Genomic DNA, 18,303 nt, shown 5'->3' with positions numbered 1-18,303 from the left:
TCCAATGGGAATATCTTCTTTGGTCCATGTAGCATCCATGTCCTGGCTTGGTACAAAGAAATCCCACATAAGTTGTCTCATGAATGGCCTAGAGCCGGTCATCCCCATTGAAATGAATGGGCCCACTCCGACTGGTCAGTATGTGGGAACCGCCGTGCCAATTGTCTGTAATTTCTATCACTCCCATCTCTCAGAAGCATCTCATTGTTTGGGTACGTTTTCAGTTTAATAACTGGGAAAAGTCAGTAGGGGTGTCTGGATAAGTGTGGTTTTGCGTTGGGATGTAAAACCGATGGAAATACTCTTCAATGCTGCCAGCTTCCCAAACTTGGCACTTAGTAAATTCCCCCACAGTGATTATCTAATCGTCTAAAATATTGTGGTTATCTCCAACAGGCAACAGCTGAAGGTCGAAAAGGTCTCTGACCCTGAATAAACTCACTGTTACTGGTAAGGTGAGCTTCCCATAAAGTACTAGGTATGATCTATCAGTGCTTTATGTATCACTCATTCAGATACAGTTCATTTATAGAATCAAAAAAAAGTTTGCACTAATTTCCCAATTTACTAAGTTTTGCACTAATTTCCCAACTTACTAAGTAACTGAGAATCGCTGCTCTGCTTGGGGAAGCACCCTGACTGGGGTAAACATGTTTTAGTATAATTTGCAGCTATTTTTCCTGGCAGGTTTCAAGGATAATATAATAGACGGCAGGTGGATCTCTTCTCACGGCTACAGGAATGGGCCTCTCCCTGCAGCCCTGACATACAGCACGTTCATCCGCCACAGCGTCCTGTACCGAAGATTTGCTTTCAAAGTAACATCTTTGTTTAGGTTATTAAAAAAAAGAATAATTGTATACCAGTAATTAACATGTTCATGCCAGGCAAGTGGCATAAGACACATTACTGTCACAGATGTGTAATGCACTGGCACAACAAAATGGTGGACAAAAAAAAATCCAATTTATTTCCATGCACCAGTCTTGCGCTATTATCGTTGGAATCGGTATGAAATACCGCCAGACGCAGGTTCAAATCCCAACGCCGGAAGGCCGGCAAGAGATGATCCCAACAGGTGAGTTTTTTAAAGTTTTACTAACCCTATTCCCCCCCCCCACCAACCCACCCTTAGGGGTGCCTAAACCCTCCCCCCCTTTAAGTGCCTAAACCTAACCCCCCTTCCCCACAGCTTAACCCTAAGTCTCCCGGGGGGGTGCCTAACCTTAACCTCCCCCATGGGTGCCTAACCCTAACCCCCCTTTCCCCTAGCCTAACCCTCCCTGGGGAGTGCCTAACCCTAAGTACCCCCCAGGAGCCCTTAACCTAACACTCCCCCAGCGGCTGTCCGCACCCAGCGCCCGACTTACCTTCATTCGGTATGCCGGGCGTCGGGCTCCCGGCGTAGGTCTCATGACAGGCGTCAGGATTTCAACGCCCGTCATTAGTCCTGTCGGAATGGTACAGTCGGGAAGCCGGCGGCCGGCATTTCGACTGTCGGCTTTCTGACTGCATCCCGTTGGAAACAGTTTTTTGTCGGGATGTAGTCATGTCGACTTTTATAATGTCATCAGCTGAGGTCAACATTAAACACTTTACATCGGCCTCAACTCTCCTACAAGCCCTCCACTGGCTCCCCTTCCCTTCCCAAACCTAATTCAAGGTTCTCACGCTCACTTTCAAAGCCCTCTCCCAATCTTCTCCCAGATACAGTCAGGTGCATAAATATTGGGACATTGACAGAATTTTCATATTTTGGCCTCTATTCACCACCACAATGGCTTTGAAATGAAACGAACAAGATGTGCTTTAACTGCAGACTTTCAGATTTAATTTGAGGGTAATTACATCCAAATCAGGTGAACGGTGTAGGAATTACAACGGTTTCTATATGCGCCTCCCACTTTTTAAGGGGCCAAAAGTAATGGGACTATCAACTCAAAAGCTATTTCATGGACAGGTGTGGGCTATTCCCTCGTTATTTCATTATCAATTAAGCAGGTAAAAGGTCTGGAGTTGATTCTAGGTGTGACATTTGCATTTGGAATCAGTTGCTGTCGACTCTCAATATGAGATCCAAAGAGCTGTCACGATCAGTGAAGCAAGCCAAGCCATCATTAGGCTGAAAAATCAAAACAAACCCATCAGAGAGATAGCAAAAACATTAGGTGTGGCCAAATCAACTGTTTGGAACATTCTCAAAAAGAAAGAACGCACCGGAGAGCTCAGCAACACCAAAAGACTCGGAAGACCACGGACAACAACTGTGGTGGATGACAGATTAATTATTTCCCTGGTGAAGAAAAACCCCTTCACAACAGTTGGCCAAATCAAGAACACTCTCCAGGAGGTAGGTGTATATGTTTCAAAGTCAACAATCAAGAGAAGACTTCACAAGAGTGAATATAGAGGGTTCACCACAAGATGTAAACCATTGGTGAGCCACAAAAACAGGAAGACCAGATTAGAGTTTGCCAAACAACATCTAAAAAAGCCATTACAGTTCTGGAACAACATCCTATGGACAGATGAGACAAAGATCAACTTGTACCAGAGTGATGGGAAGAGAAGAGCATGGAGAAGGAAAGGAACTGCTCATGATCCAAAACATACCACCTCATCAGTGAAGCATGGTGGTGGTAGTATCATGGTGTGGGCATGTATGGCTGCCAATGGAACTGGTTCCCTTGTATTTATTGATGTTGTGACTGCTGACAAAAGCAGCAGAATGAATTCTGAAGTGTTTCGGGCAATATTATATGCTCATATTCAGTCAAATGCTTCAGAACTCATTGGATGGCGCTTCACAGTGCAGATGGACAACGACCAGAAGCATACTGCAAAAGCAACCAAAGAGTTTTTTAAGGCTAAAAAGTGGAATGTTATGCAATGGCCAAGTCAATCCCCTGACCTGAATCTGATTGAGCATGCATTTCACTTGATGAAGACAAAACTGAAGTGAAAATGCCCCAAGAACAAGCAGGAACTGAAGACATTTGCAGTAGAGGCCTGGCAGAGCATCACCAGGGATGAAACCCAGCGTCTGGTGATGTCTATGCGTTCCAGACTTCAGGCTGTAATTGCCTGCAAAGGATTTGCAACAAAGTATTAAAAAGTGAAAGTTAGATTTAGGATTGTTTAGTTTGTCCCATTACTTTTGGTCCCTTAAAAAGTGGGAGGCACATATAGAAACCGTTGTAATTACTACACCGTTCACCTGATTTGGATGTAATTACCCTCAAATTAAATCTGAAAGTCTGCAGGTAAAGCACATCTTGTTTGTTTCATTACAAAGCCATTGTGGTGGTGAATAGAGGCCAAAATATGAAAATTCTGTCAATGTCCCAATATTTATGCACCTGACTGTACATCTCTGATCTCATCTCCCCTCATTCTCCAGCCCATCCACTTCATTCATCTAAAGCACGCCACGTCTCATGCCAACTGATTACTTCCTCCCACCTCCAAGATTTTGCCCGTACTGCTCCCCACCTTTGGAACTCTCTCCACCTCTACAATCATTCAAACAGGTCTCAAGACCCCACTACTTCATCAATGCTTTCCAGCTCTCATCCTAACTTGCTACTCCATGCTTCTTCCTCCCCGTCTGCCCCATCTGTGTCACACCTGTTTGTCTGTCCCTCCCCTTTAGAATGTGAGCTCTTACGAGCAGGGTCCTCTACCCTCTTGTGCTTCTCCTTACTCTACTTTCCTCTACTTCTTACTCACCACTAGGGCACCTAACACTTGGTTGCTTATTGCTCAGCTGCTTATGTAGCAACGTCTATTATCCATGTCCTTGTCCTGCATTGTATTGTGCTGTAAGCCGTGATTCATTCAGAGTCACCTTATATAATATACTGACAGAAACCCTAACACCAGAGTTACTCTATAGCTTCCTGTAAGGCCGTGATTCAGAGTCACCTTATATATATTATACTGACAGAAATCCTAACACCAGAGTTACTCTATAGCTTTCTGTAAGGCCGTGATTCATTCAGTCACCTTATATATTATACTGACAGAAACCCTGACACCAGAGTTACGCTATAGCTTCCTGTAAGGCCGTGATACATTCAGAGTCACCTTATATATTACACTGACAGAAATCCTAACACCAGAGTTACGCTATAGCTTTCTGTAAGGCCGTGATTCAGAGTCACCTTATATATTATACTGACAGAAACCCTAACACCAGAGTTACGCTATAGCTTCCTGTAAGGCCGTTATTCAGAGTCACCTTGTATATTATACTGACAGAAACCCTAACAACAGAGTTACGCTATAGCTTCCTGTAAGGCCGTGATTCATTCAGAGTCACCTTATATATTATACTGACAGAAACCCTAACACCAGAGTTACGCTATAGCTTCCTGTAAGGCCGTGATTCATTCAGAGTCACCTTATATATTATACTGACAGAAACCCTAACACCAGAGTTACGCTATAGCTTCCTGTAATGCCGTGATTCATTCAGAGTCACCTTATATATTATACTGACAGAAACCCTAACACCAGAGTTACGCTATAGCTTCCTGTAAGGCCGTGATTCAGAGTCACCTTATATAATATACTGACAGAAACCCTAACACCAGAGTTACGCTATAGCTTCCTGTAAGGCCATGATTCATTCAGAGTCACCTTATATATTATACCGACAGAAACCCTAACACCAGAGTTACGCTATAGCTTCCTGTAAGGCCGTGATTCATTCAGAGTCACCTTATATATTATACTTACAGAAATCCTAACACCAGAGTTACGCTATAGCTTCCTGTAAGGCCGTGATTCATTCAGTCACCTTATATATTATACTGACAGAAACCCTAACACCAGAGTTACGCTATAGCTTCCTGTAATGCCGCGATTCATTCAGTCACCTTATATATTATACTGACAGAAACCCTAACATCAGAGTTACTCTATAGCTTCCTGTAAGGCCGTGATTCAGAGTCACCTTATATAATATACTGACAGAAACCCTAACACCAGAGTTACACTATAGCTTCCTGTAAGGCCATGATTCATTCAGAGTCACCTTATATATTATACCGACAGAAACCCTAACACCAGAGTTACGCTATAGCTTCCTGTAATGCCGTGATTCATTCAGAGTCACCTTATATATTATACTGACAGAAACCCTAACATCAGAGTTACGCTATAGCTTCCTGTAAGGCCGTGATTCAGAGTCACCTTATATAATATACTGACAGAAACCCTAACACCAGAGTTACACTATAGCTTCCTGTAAGGCCATGATTCATTCAGAGTCACCTTATATATTATACCGACAGAAACCCTAACACCAGAGTTACGCTATAGCTTCCTGTAATGCCGTGATTCATTCAGAGTCACCTTATATATTATACTGACAGAAACCCTAACACCAGAGTTACGCTATAGCTTCCTGTAAGGCCATGATTCATTCAGAGTCACCTTATATATATTATACTGACAGAAATCCTAACACCAGAGTTACACTATAGCTTCCTGTAAGGCCGTGATTCATTCAGAGTCACCTTATATATTATACTGACAGAAACCCTAACACCAGAGTTACGTTATAGCTTCCTGTAAGGCCATGATTCATTCAGAGTCACCTTATATATATTATACTGACAGAAACCCTAACACCAGAGTTACGCTATAGCTTCCTGTAAGGCCGTGATTCAGAGTCACCTTATATAATATACTGACAGAAACCCTAACACCAGAGTTACACTATAGCTTCCTGTAAGGCCATGATTCATTCAGAGTCACCTTATATATTATACCGACAGAAACCCTAACACCAGAGTTACGCTATAGCTTCCTGTAAGGCCGTGATTCATTCAGAGTCACCTTATATATTATACTTACAGAAATCCTAACACCAGAGTTACGCTATAGCTTCCTGTAAGGCCGTGATTCATTCAGTCACCTTATATATTATACTGACAGAAACCCTAACACCAGAGTTACGCTATAGCTTCCTGTAATGCCGCGATTCATTCAGTCACCTTATATATTATACTGACAGAAACCCTGACACCAGAGTTACGCTATAGCTTCCTGTAATGCCGTGATTCATTCAGAGTCACCTTATATATATTATACTGACAGAAACCCTAACACCAGAGTTACTCTATAGCTTCCTGTAACGCCGCGATTCATTCAGCACTAAAATAAAGCAAAGTCGCTGTCACAGATTTGGGCATATGTCCATGTGCGCGGCACCTCGTAAATTCGCCCTGCAACAAAATGAGCGAATGAAAAATGCATCTATAACTAGAGGGGGGGAACGGGGGTAGGACGGTGACCTCTCACGTAGACAGAGTCCAGTCAGGGACAGGTTCAGGCAAGTACGGCCCATGCAGACCAGCACTTGGCTGTATATACGCCTGTTAGGAGTTGTATCTTGGCCCTAGTATAGGACAGGAACATTTCCTTACAACGCTATATCAGCCCTAATATAAGATAACAGATGTAAAAGCTTCAGGAACACAGAGATACTTCGCAAGACTTTGTAGCCATGGACGATTTTATTTTCTCCTATCCACAAAAAGGGGATACAGTCATTATGCCGGCATTCCTAATACCGACACCAAAATGTCGCCATTCAGCACAGAAAAGAGGGTTAGGCTGCGGCAGCGGAGTGCATGTTTTGTCGACATTCTAATCATGAAGACATCCCACCAGTATCAACATGTGTGTCGATGTGATCAGTGACGACTTGCTGCAAACCATGTAGACATTATAAATGTTGACAAGATATACCCCACACAAAGCCAGACGAAGGACACGGGGCAGTCGGCCACAGATTAGGAAGGGGGTGATCACAGAAAACAATGGCTTTTGAATATAACTAAATATCAGTGTATCACAACTGTCCCATATGTACATGTTGGATAAACTTGTAACATTGGTTTAATGGCCCTTTAAAATCAAAAAGTAAACTATCTTGTACTCCATTATAAGAGGAATTGATGGATTTAAAATGGGCAGATGTGAATGAATATTGCTGAAACCTTGGCACATCTATACGTTACTTAAAAATCCCTCTCAATAATTATTAATATAAGATCATTATTTTAACTGTAATTGCCCCTTAAATCCCAGGGGTACAGCCGGAAAGCGTAGTGATCACTGCAGGTGAATTCACAATATCCTCAGGGCCACGGTGTGACTAAATGCATCTGTATCAGTGACACGTCCGTCTACACTGCGCCAAATCCAGCAGAAGGCGGTAATGAGGAATCAGACATTTTCCTGGCATCATAGTAGTTTTCTTATCCAATATTCCTGATGAAGATCTGACAGCTGTTACAGATTTGTACAGACACAACCACAGGCGTGAGTCCAGGTACAACTGCAGACTGCACGGGAGCCCTCCCCGCAGGCTCCCGATCACTGGAAATTATGTTGCTGAATCCGCAGTTAGGAAATAAGCCCTTTTTTTAGACAATCAGAGGGACTGTAGCTCCCCCCAAATTGACACCCCGATTGTCAACACGTTTTAAAGAAAACATTTTTGCGGAGGAAATTAAAGTATCCGGGGATCTGTTTGTAAACTCCTTTCGATGAAACTTTATTTGCGACCTGGATAACCGGAAAAAAAAAAAAGATAGTGTTTCAGCAACAGGAGAACAAAGCCGGCTGCAGACTACATTAAATGAATCAATATCTCCATAACATTGTTTTAGAGCAGTGGTGTCAAACTCGGGCCCTCCAGCTGCAGTGGAACTACACATCCCAGCATGCAGTGCCACAGTTATGCTATTATGGCATGCTAAAACTGTGGCAGGGCATGCTGGGATATGTAGTCCCACAAAAGCTTGTGATCTGTGTGTTACAGAGAGACTCACCATCACCAGCAATGACTGCAGGTCTGCGATCTATGTGTTACAGAGACTCACCATCACCAGCAATGACTGCAGGTCTGTGATCTATGTGTTACAGAGACTCACCATCACCAGCAATGACTGCAGGTCTGTGATCTATGTGTTACAGAGAGACTCACCATCACCAGCAATGACTGCAGGTCTGTGATCTATGTGTTACAGAGACTCACCATCACCAGCAATGACTGCAGGTCTGCGATCTATGTGTTACAGAGAGACTCACCATCACCAGCAATGACTGCAGGTCTGCGATCTATGTGTTACAGAGACTCACCATCACCAGCAATGACTGCAGGTCTGTGATCTATGTGTTACAGAGACTCACCATCACCAGCAATGACTGCAGGTCTGTGATCTATGTGTTACAGAGACTCACCATCACCAGCAATGACTGCAGGTCTGCGATCTATGTGTTACAGAGACTCTCCATCACCAGCAATGACTGCAGGTCTGTGATCTATGTGTTACAGAGAGACTCACCATCACCAGCAATGACTGCAGGTCTGCGATCTATGTGTTACAGAGACTCACCATCACCAGCAATGACTGCAGGTCTGCGATCTATGTGTTATAGAGACTCACCATCACCAGCAATGACTGCAGGTCTGTGATCTATGTGTTACAGAGAGACTCACCATCACCAGCAATGACTGCAGGTCTGCGATCTATGTGTTACAGAGACTCACCATCACCAGCAATGACTGCAGGTCTGCGATCTATGCGTTACAGAGACTCACCATCACCAGCAATGACTGCATGTCTGCGATCTATGCGTTACAGAGAGACTCACCATCACCAGCAATGACTGCAGGTCTGCGATCTATGTGTTACAGAGACTCACCATCACCAGCAATGACTGCAGGTCTGTGATCTATGTGTTACAGAGAGACTCACCATCACCAGCAATGACTGCAGGTCTGTGATCTATGTGTTACAGAGACTCACCATCACCAGCAATGACTGCAGGTCTGTGATCTATGTGTTACAGAGAGACTCACCATCACCAGCAATGACTGCAGGTCTAAGGTTCCAGCATATTGTTCTAGGACTTCGTCCAAAACTTCTATGTACCACGTCCCGCTTACTTTATCCCTCCACGATACGTAACCTGACACACAAACATGTCTCTAAGCGTTAGATTAATTTCATATATAATATATACACACTCATGTAAGTGACGCTCTTACCTGGAAACATTTTTAATAACAACTCTAACCAAAAATACGGCCGCCATATAGAAAGTCCTGCAACACACAGGACACAGACAAAATGGCCGCCAAAGGCAGTGCATGCGTAAATAGAGAATTAAGGACTTCAATGCACACTCTAGCGGAGGTAACACGAACAACAGAGGAGAGGGCCGACTGACGCTCCGATGGAGACGGGAGACGCGGACAGCGGGAGCAAGGACTCCGGTAAATTGCACACCTTATATAAAGACTGATATGAAGAGGAGTGAGCACCCTGGAAAAAGTCCAGATATTGGATGAAACGCGTTGGACTATGCCCCTGACTATATAGACTTTGACATGACAACCTTCTGCTAAAATATATATAATTTTTGGGACTTTTTTTTTTTTTTTTTTTTTTTAACTACAGGACACTGATGAGTCTCTGATTATACTCATGTAGACAATAAATAGTGTTGTACTAGATTTCAGCCCACAGTGCCTAATTTATAGCACCAGCAAACACGATTAACCCTCATCACCACCTCAGCAAGCACCGGGACCAGGAGAGCCAGCAGGGACTAAGTACAGACATTTACTTACCTAACCTAACGCATTATATATGAGGTGGAGAGGAGTGCAAGGACTGCCACGGCCCCATCAATCTATGTGATAAGAACACCCATCCCACAGCCATAACAGGATCGATATCTAGGGATTGTCTATGGATTGTCTATGTACTTTCTATGAGCTCCCTTCCAGGACATTAATAAGGATCATTTTTGACTATACATCGTGATCTCACATAAACTTTATACAATTAAAGAAAACCCGACCTACAGATTACAAGTTGGACTATCAACAGATAAGGGGACGTTTTACTTGGATATAATTCCACCTAACTAATTCAAAGACATAAATACATACATACATACATACATACATACATAATAGCTTTGATATTACATTCAGACAAACAGGAATATCCCACAGCGCACCATAAAAAATATTTCTACATCTATTGAACAAGAGGCAGGGACACCTCTACACGTGGCAGCTTTGAGTGGCAGGAACACCTATTCGTGGCAAGGGACACCTATATTCGTGGCAAGGGACACCTCTATTCGTGGCAAGGGACACCCCTATTCGTGGCAAGGGACACCCCTATTCGTGGCAAGGGACACCCCTATTCGTGGCAGCTTTGAGTGGCAGGGACACCTCTATACGTGGCAAGGGACACCTCTATACGTGGCAAGGGACACCTCTATACGTGGCAGCTTTGAGTGGCAGGGACACCTCTTTACGTGGCAGGGACACCTCTTTACATGGAGCAGCTAGGGACATTCCCACATAAGACGGAGAGCGCTGTGCCCCAAGCCTCGATATACTCTTACCTGGAAACGTTGAGTACGACACAAGGATATCGCAGGACGTAGGCAGGCTCACCACGGCATCGGTCTCATCCGTGTCCCCAACATCCGGACGGACTGCGGTGGCGTCAGATTGCAAGGACTGGGCATCATATTTGCTGGGTGGCTCCCCTGAGTCCACGGAAAAACCTCGGTCCTTCTGATCTGCGGAGACACATTTACGAGTCCCATCAACATTTCCGCAGTCGAGCTTCCTTCTGACCTAATGCTGCACGACCGTCGTTTGTTACTAATCTGCTCCTCAGCCTGCAGCAGCTTTAGCCCCAGGACCTGCTACCTGCAGCTGATTGTCCTGGGGCTCCTCAGTTCTCCTCACAACCCCCGTCACAACCCGTGACGCAGATGATGGAAGCAGGGGGGAGAAGTGAGCGGAGGGAAGCAGGGGGGAGAAGTGAGCGGAGGGAAGCAGGGGGGAGAAGTGAGCGGAGGGAAGCAGGGGGGAGAAGTGAGCGGAGGGAAGCAGGGGGGAGAAGTGAGCGGAGGGAAGCAGGGGGAGAAGTGAGCGGAGGGAAGCAGGGGGGAGAAGTGAGCGGAGGGAAGCAGGGGGGAGAAGTGAGCGGAGGGAAGCAGGGGGGAGAAGTGAGCGGAGGGAAGCAGGGGGGAGAAGTGAGCGGAGGGAAGCAGGGGGGAGAAGTGAGCGGAGGGATCAATCTCTTGGCTGTGGCTTGTGATCAATTCTACACAGATGCCAATTTTAAATGGTGAATGGTGAAGTTTGACTGACACAGACCCCAGGGCTACGTTAGGAGAGGGGGAGGCGGGGAACATATATACATATATTACAGTTGGCCTTCATAGCGCTTAAAAGTGAAGTATTTTTTATTATTACTATTTTTTAAAGAACTAGCCTCATAATATACACTAATTATGCTCAATATAATGTTAAACAGAATTGGACTGTGTTGGGTATTAGTCATTTATAAACCAGATGGTTTCTGTGCATGTCTATAAATGTATTTTAACAGCAAATAAAAGTTAACATTACATATCAATATACAAACGCTGTGTATTCCTAAACTTCTTATAGCCCCTGAAATAACAGATGTTTACACTCCACTGTATGTGACCAGCTGCGTCTCTCCTGTATGTGACGAGCTGCGTCTCTCCTGTATGTGACCAGCTGCGTCTCTCCTGTATGTGACCAGCTGTGTCTCTCCTGTATGTGACCAGCTGCGTCTCTCCTGTATGTGACCAGCTGCGTCTCTCCTGTATGTGACCAGCTGCGTCTCTCCTGTATGTGACCAGCTGCGTCACTCTCCTGTATGTGACCAGCTGCGTCTCTCCTGTATGTGACCAGCTGCGTCTCTCCTGTATGTGACCAGCTGCGTCTCTCCTGTATGTGACCAGCTGCATCTCTCCTGTATGTGACCAGCTGCATCTCTCCTGTATGTGACCAGCTGCATCTCTCCTGTATGTGACCAGCTGCATCTCTCCTGTATGTGACCAGCTGCATCTCTCCTGTATGTGACCAGCTGCATTTCTCCTGATGAAAGGCGACATCTTGGCAAAAACCAAGAATGACGAAACCCAAAATCTGAATGACAGGCCTGCAATCTCCGAGACTGACGGGCGGAGATGCACAGAGGCAATACCATAAAATGGCAGCACGTATAACCGACAAGCTTTGCTTTATTAATTAAGCAAATTGTCCTGTATTGGAACCCTTCCCCCCACGCACTTTGCCCTATTGATCCGGTTACTCACGTGCACTTAAAATTTTAACATAGCTGCCGTAGAACCTCAAGTACAACTAAACAGTGTCATTTTACCTTTATGTTTCATTTATAACATTTTAAGTATTAAAGTGTTAATTGCCCTTTAAATTTGATAATGGCAATTACAGTATCTAGGACTTTCATACCCCTTTCAGACACACCGAGAATCCCGGGAATTTGACCTGCCTCAGCCAAATTCCCGGGCTGCCGCGTATGTCTGAAAGGTACCTAGCAGGAAACACGTTCCCGGGTAGCTGACCCTTCAATCGACCAGGAAATTACCCTGCCTATGTCTGAATGGTGCTACCCGGGAATTTACTCCCGGGCTGCACCAATCAGCTTTTACATTGCGTTGGCAGCGTAGAGCGTCCTATAGGACGCTCAACGCTGCTGCTCACCACCCCCCGTGCCGGTGGCTGTGTCCAGAGAACCCCAGCCGGACGCCGGGGACAGCGCCAGCGGGTCTCTGCCACAGCGGGCTGCCCGCACTCCCGCTGGACCACCAGGGCAGGTATAAATAATTTAATAAAATTGGCTGCAGTGATTGGTCGGCTGCCTGCTGCATGATGATGACATCATCAGCGGCAGCCGGAGAGGGGATGGGCTAGGAAGGGCAGAGGAGAGGCAGGTAATATTAAAAACGAAAAAAACCCGGCTTATGTCTGAAAAGGGTCTACCTGGGAATTTTCCGGGTAGACGCTGTAGTGTGAAAGGGGGGTCTCCACCAAATACCCGGGAATTTGCACAGGAGAAATTGCCGTGTCTGAGCTGGAAATTTCCCGGGTTGTATGTCTGAAAGGGGTATCAGAGAGGGGTGGGGGTGGGGGGGCAGTCTTCTAAACACTGATTGACCCATCACCCTGCGAGCTGCATGTCAGTACCTCCACCGCAGGCCTGGATGAAGAACAGCTTCGGCTTTCCTCGCAGGCTGGGACAATTGGAGCCATTGAAATAGTCCACGATCCGTTCCACAGGAATCCGCACCCCATCAGTCCCGTAAACCCCACCTGGAAACTGCGTGTGCCGCGTCTGGCAATGAAAAAAACAATGTTCCACTATTTACAGCGCTGACAGAGAATAGGGCCCTTCATCATGACCTTTAATACTGGAACACTAAAGTTATCCCTGATCCCTCAATCATTCTATGCAGCTCTGACCATTACGTATCAACCTCCCCTGATAGATTTGCAGATAAGAACAATCGTGTCACATATTCATAATAATAATAATCTTTAAACGGGGAGATTTCTGTGGCACAATAAAGATCTTCCTGTGGACCAGCAAAGCTAAAACTCCAATCGGACACATCCATTATTCTGTATCAGTCTGAGCTTTGCAGAACACACTGCAGGAGCCAGACAAAGGTCATGTGGCTGTGACATCATTATGTGATGACATCAGCAGTTTTTCTTAGCTAGGCTGTTGGCAAAATAAGAATTAAAGAGTCAGCTCTGGAGCCCATTCACATTCTAGCCCAGCTTTGCATGTGTTGCCGGTAATGAAATGCCGACACGGATGTATTTCTATAGACTATAGATGACTAAGACGAAAGGTACAAGGCGGCACTATAGTGATACTCAGAACCCGGGCGCCTGTTACAGAGATCTCCTCGCTCAGTGCGACAATGGACATTTGTTGTGTCCTCAGGAACTTAGAAACAATAGAAAAATATGTTAATTTACCAATATGGGGCATGTTCCCGGGAACACAAAGGGACAGTTCTCAGCATCCAGCTAGGTCCTGTGGGACAGATATGTCCCTCCGATACATTTTTGTAGCTCTCGCTTGTCAGAAAGTTGCAATACAAGAAACGCGATTAAAATACTAGGACTGTACTGAGATACATTAAGAAATTGCAGCTAGAATATTCCCCCCCAAAAAGTTTAATACACTACACAAAATAGAATGAGGAGGGGGACGCGGACAGTGATCGGGCACGATCGACTCCAGCCTTTCCCCTCCCTCGACAGGGCACTGCTGGGCTCAGCATCCGGAGTGTAGGATAAGGTCTTTGGTTAGACCTATCACTCACTCGGAGACCAGCCCTCTGTGCCCAGGCCGGAGTCCCTGCACTGACACACTGAGTGGTTTTTCTCCTACCCGGGCAGAAGATCAATGTTGACCCACATCGGGCACAAACAGCAACAAGTTATACTCAGTGCACATTTCCTTATTTAACATCAGTGTCACATTGAAAGCGGGACGCCGCTATTACACTTGGCACATTGCACTTTGAACATTGATCATTAGGTTCTCAGTATGTTAGTCATTTGGTGACATGGTTACAGTACATGATATTTGTGGTTGCTATTAGCAACAGATTTACTCATCGCTTTAGTTTGTCCTATAACAGCAGTAGTAATCATTCTATTTGACATCTACTGTTGTGCCATTTTAAATTGTATATCCATACAGTAAAGTTTTTCACATCATTTCTATTGTCTAATATGATTGATTTTCACATGCCATACATCATTTATGTCTATTGAATTTTACTTTGACCTATTTGCATATTTGATCCTTTATACGCTCATTGGTTTAGCGCTGATTGTTATCCTTTTTTCAAAAATAGAATATTCCCCCAAAAAGTACACAAAATAGAATATTCCCCCAAAAAAGTTTAATACACTACAGACCAAGCTGCTGGGATTTATAATGCTGAGGGCTAAAAAGGTTTCCATATATTAACACAATACTATATAAGCGGCAGAGAGCTGGGGTCTTGAGTTCTATGCCAACCAAGGCCCTATCAGTGTGAAGTTTTTATGTTCTTTCCTCCCAAACTCCAGAGCATACTAGTAGGCTAATTTGCTTGTGATAAATACACTACAATCTCCAACGGGGCAGGGACTGAGGGGAATGATTATAGATTAAATTCAAAGTGCTGAATAATATGGCGGCACGCTATAAAAAAAAAAAAAAAAACATATATATTATATTTACAATGAATTGCACTTCTTTTAGTAGTAAGAAAATAAATCACTCATTTTTATAACCTCCATTTGTGAAGAATAAATAAACATTTACCATTTGTTTCTTCTGTCCATTGAAGTTAATTTTGATTGATGACTAAAGAGTAAAAAAAAATATACATATACAGCCATAATGGCGTTCCGTGGAGGTAGCACATAAAGGTGGACGCCTACCCAAAAACATTCACTCTGGTTTCTGAAAGTCTAATATGGCAAAATAGGGGCTGGTCAGACACGAAAAACCCTATAAACATTTATTAAGATTTAGGACCATATTCAATTTGGCTGCGAAAAGTCGGAATAAAATTATCGCCAATGACGTCATTTTCGCATGTTTGAATTATCCCCGTATTCAATTTCAAAGACTTTTCGCCGGTGCGAAAGTTTTCACCATGTTTCACATGGCGAAAAAAAGTGCAGAATTGGGGTTTAGGGGTACAGGCTTAAAAGAAAAATAAAAAAATAGCCTGCACCCCTGGGAAAAGCTTTTTAAAAAAAAAAATAAAAAAAAATAGGGACACCTATTATTAATTCCATTTTGGGGTTAAAAAAATAAAAATAAAAAATATGGGGGAACACTTTTTTTTTTAAATCTTTACATTTTATTGAATAATAAAATATACAAAATTTATTAATGACAGAAACAATGGGAGTCAACCCATAAATGCAGCAAAAAAAATTTTTTGCAATACAGATAAATAAAACAATCTTAAATATCATGTTGCATAAACAGGATATCAGATATATAAATATACTAAATGCTTCATATTTCTATTAATACTATAAAGAAAAAAGAAAGAAAGGAAAAAAATATATATATACTGAGGAAAATTATAGAGTCAGTAGAGACCTGGGGTAGGTAGAGATTGATATTGGAACCATGGGGACCATGGGCCTGATTCAGACCCACTCGCGAGCGGCTGTCCGCCCGCAAGTGGGTCGATGGTCTGCACTGAGCATGCGCACGACGGAGGGAGCTCCGTCGTGCGCATGCGCCAGACACGACGAGCGAAAGACTTTCCTTCGCTCGTTGTGTCCGATCAAAGGGGGCGTGCTCTCAATGTTGATTGACAGCACGCCCCCTTTGGTGGGCGTGCCGGGGGCGTGCCTCCCTGACGGGGGCGTTCCCACGGGAACGCCTCCCGTCAGAAGCCGGCCCACTGACATCACTAGTGATGTCAGAGGGAGTGATTTTGGCTCTGATAGAGCCAAAATCACTCCGGAGCTTGCGGTTGAAAACCTCAACCGCAGGCTCCGGCTCGCAATTTCGATGGTCGCGATGGTCACGACCATCGCGGCCATCAAAATGCACGCTCGTATAGCCTGTGGGTGGTGACCCACAGCTATACGAGCGTCCAGGAGGACGCTCCATGAAAATGGAGCCCGGCCCTCATTCAGAGCGTGCGCTCTGCTCAGATCGTACGGCTCTGAATGAGGGCCCATATCTTCTGAAACTTAACCCCATTATTATGCAGACTGGTGATGTACTCCATGGAAGCTATATCATTAATCTTTGTCTCTAATGCAGATAATGGCGGAGGACTATGATTTTTCCAAAATTTGGCTATTAAAGACTTGGCTGCGTTACAAATGTGCATGATTAGTTTGTCCTGAGTTCTGGAGATCCCAAGTATAGGAACATTTAACAGAGCTACTGCAGGCTCCAACGGCACATCAATTCCAATTACATAACAGATCAATGAACGAACCTGATCCCAAAAAGAGGTTATCACGGGTCCACCATGTATAGAAAAAGGTTCCTTCCTTTCCACATGATCTCCAACACAAGGGGAACACATTTTTAAATAACAAAATTAATTCAGGGGGGTTCCCAAGTATGCGGCAGGTGTTTAAAAGAATGCGGGTAGTAGCGGCAGGTGCATTTTTTTATGAATATGCTTACCCCCATTTTCATGTACCCCAAATTTGATAGGAATAGTTATTTCCCCCCCCCCCCCAAAATCTAAGTGCTATTCTCCACCCCTTCTTCATAGCCACAAATATGCACCTGCCACGGCTATTACAAACCCCGACTTCCTTCAGCAGGCAAAATGGGGGTACCCATAGTGATGCCCCATGTCTGGACATCTTTAGAGGGGCCCCAGGCACATTTCCCAAAAATTCCCGTTTTTCTTCACAGATCCAAGTTTCGCCGGGTCCCGTTTAAGCTCCTTTTTAATTGAATACGGGGATAAGCGGGCACGCGCCCGATACTTTATCCCCACTCTAACCTCCGATGTGGAGCGAAAAGTCCAGCACGGACTTTTCGCTCCCATACTGAATATGGCCCTTACTCTACATGACCGTGTGATGAGAACTGACGATAGTGCACATTAGAATCACGGCTTCCTCACCTCACACCCGTGAGACAGGATCACCACCAGACAGCAGTCCCGCTTACTGTGGTCCTTGGTAGCCAGGTCCTGCAGCTCCTTGTGAATCTCCTGCAAACGTACACAATGACCGTTATATAGACTGTAACACCTAAGCGTCAGCCATCACAAAGGGAACATACTGACCGCGCCCTTCAGGTTATTCTTCACCACAACCTCGAAATGTAACAACCGCATTCGGCGTTCCAGCTTATCTCGGTCAATGTTTGAACCAGTTCTGTCGGACAAGTTAGTGGATTTCAGGAACTCCGTATTATTGATTATTAGGCAGTATCCGCAGGGGTCGGAGTTCATTGGGTAGTCCTGGGAAATGACGGTCACAGCATTTATAGATGAACGATTCACCAAGCACTTATACTGGGCGCACACTATGCACCACAAACTAAATGAAAGTCTCACAGCGCATCCTCCACCTTCTGGTACAGGTCACTTTACCAATTACTACTAATTAGGTTTGATTCTCGCTCTGGAGAGGCCGAGAAACGAATGACGTATACAGTATGCTCGTTTATACACATACACATATATGCTGCATTTATTTAAGGAGAACACATAGGCTGATGGTAAAACAATGGACTTGTGTGATGATTAGAGACTGTCCGGAGAAACATTTTAGCCCAGATTTTCTAATTTCCCTCATTCGCCATAACGGTACAACAACAGCGATGCTCTGGCGCTGGTTATGGCGATCAGGAAACATGAGAGAACCATGTGGCCGCCGGTCTCAATCCCGACACTACC

General features: G+C 44.6%; 1 protein-coding gene across 1 annotated transcript in view; it reads right to left on the bottom strand.

The window, feature by feature from the left end:
• Positions 1-6,514: 6,514 nt before the first annotated feature.
• The window catches only part of CASP9 (caspase 9), a 35,396-nt gene continuing 23,607 nt past the window's right edge, over positions 6,515-18,303 (bottom strand). Inside the window, exons 4-9 of the mRNA XM_088466068.1 lie at positions 17,689-17,865; positions 17,524-17,613; positions 13,079-13,226; positions 10,447-10,626; positions 8,882-8,991; positions 6,515-7,581 (exon numbers count right to left, since the gene is read on the bottom strand). Coding sequence (XP_088322194.1) covers positions 7,489-7,581; positions 8,882-8,991; positions 10,447-10,626; positions 13,079-13,226; positions 17,524-17,613; positions 17,689-17,865 — 798 coding nt within the window. The 3' untranslated portion in view covers positions 6,515-7,488. The remainder of the gene's footprint in view (positions 7,582-8,881; positions 8,992-10,446; positions 10,627-13,078; positions 13,227-17,523; positions 17,614-17,688; positions 17,866-18,303) is intronic.

This window comes from Taudactylus pleione, unplaced genomic scaffold (assembly GCF_031769625.1).
Source record: "Taudactylus pleione unplaced genomic scaffold, aTauple2 ptg002376l, whole genome shotgun sequence".
In the NCBI taxonomy this organism is placed as follows: Eukaryota; Metazoa; Chordata; class Amphibia; order Anura; family Myobatrachidae; genus Taudactylus; species Taudactylus pleione.
This window is presented reverse-complemented; position numbering and strand designations above follow the sequence as displayed.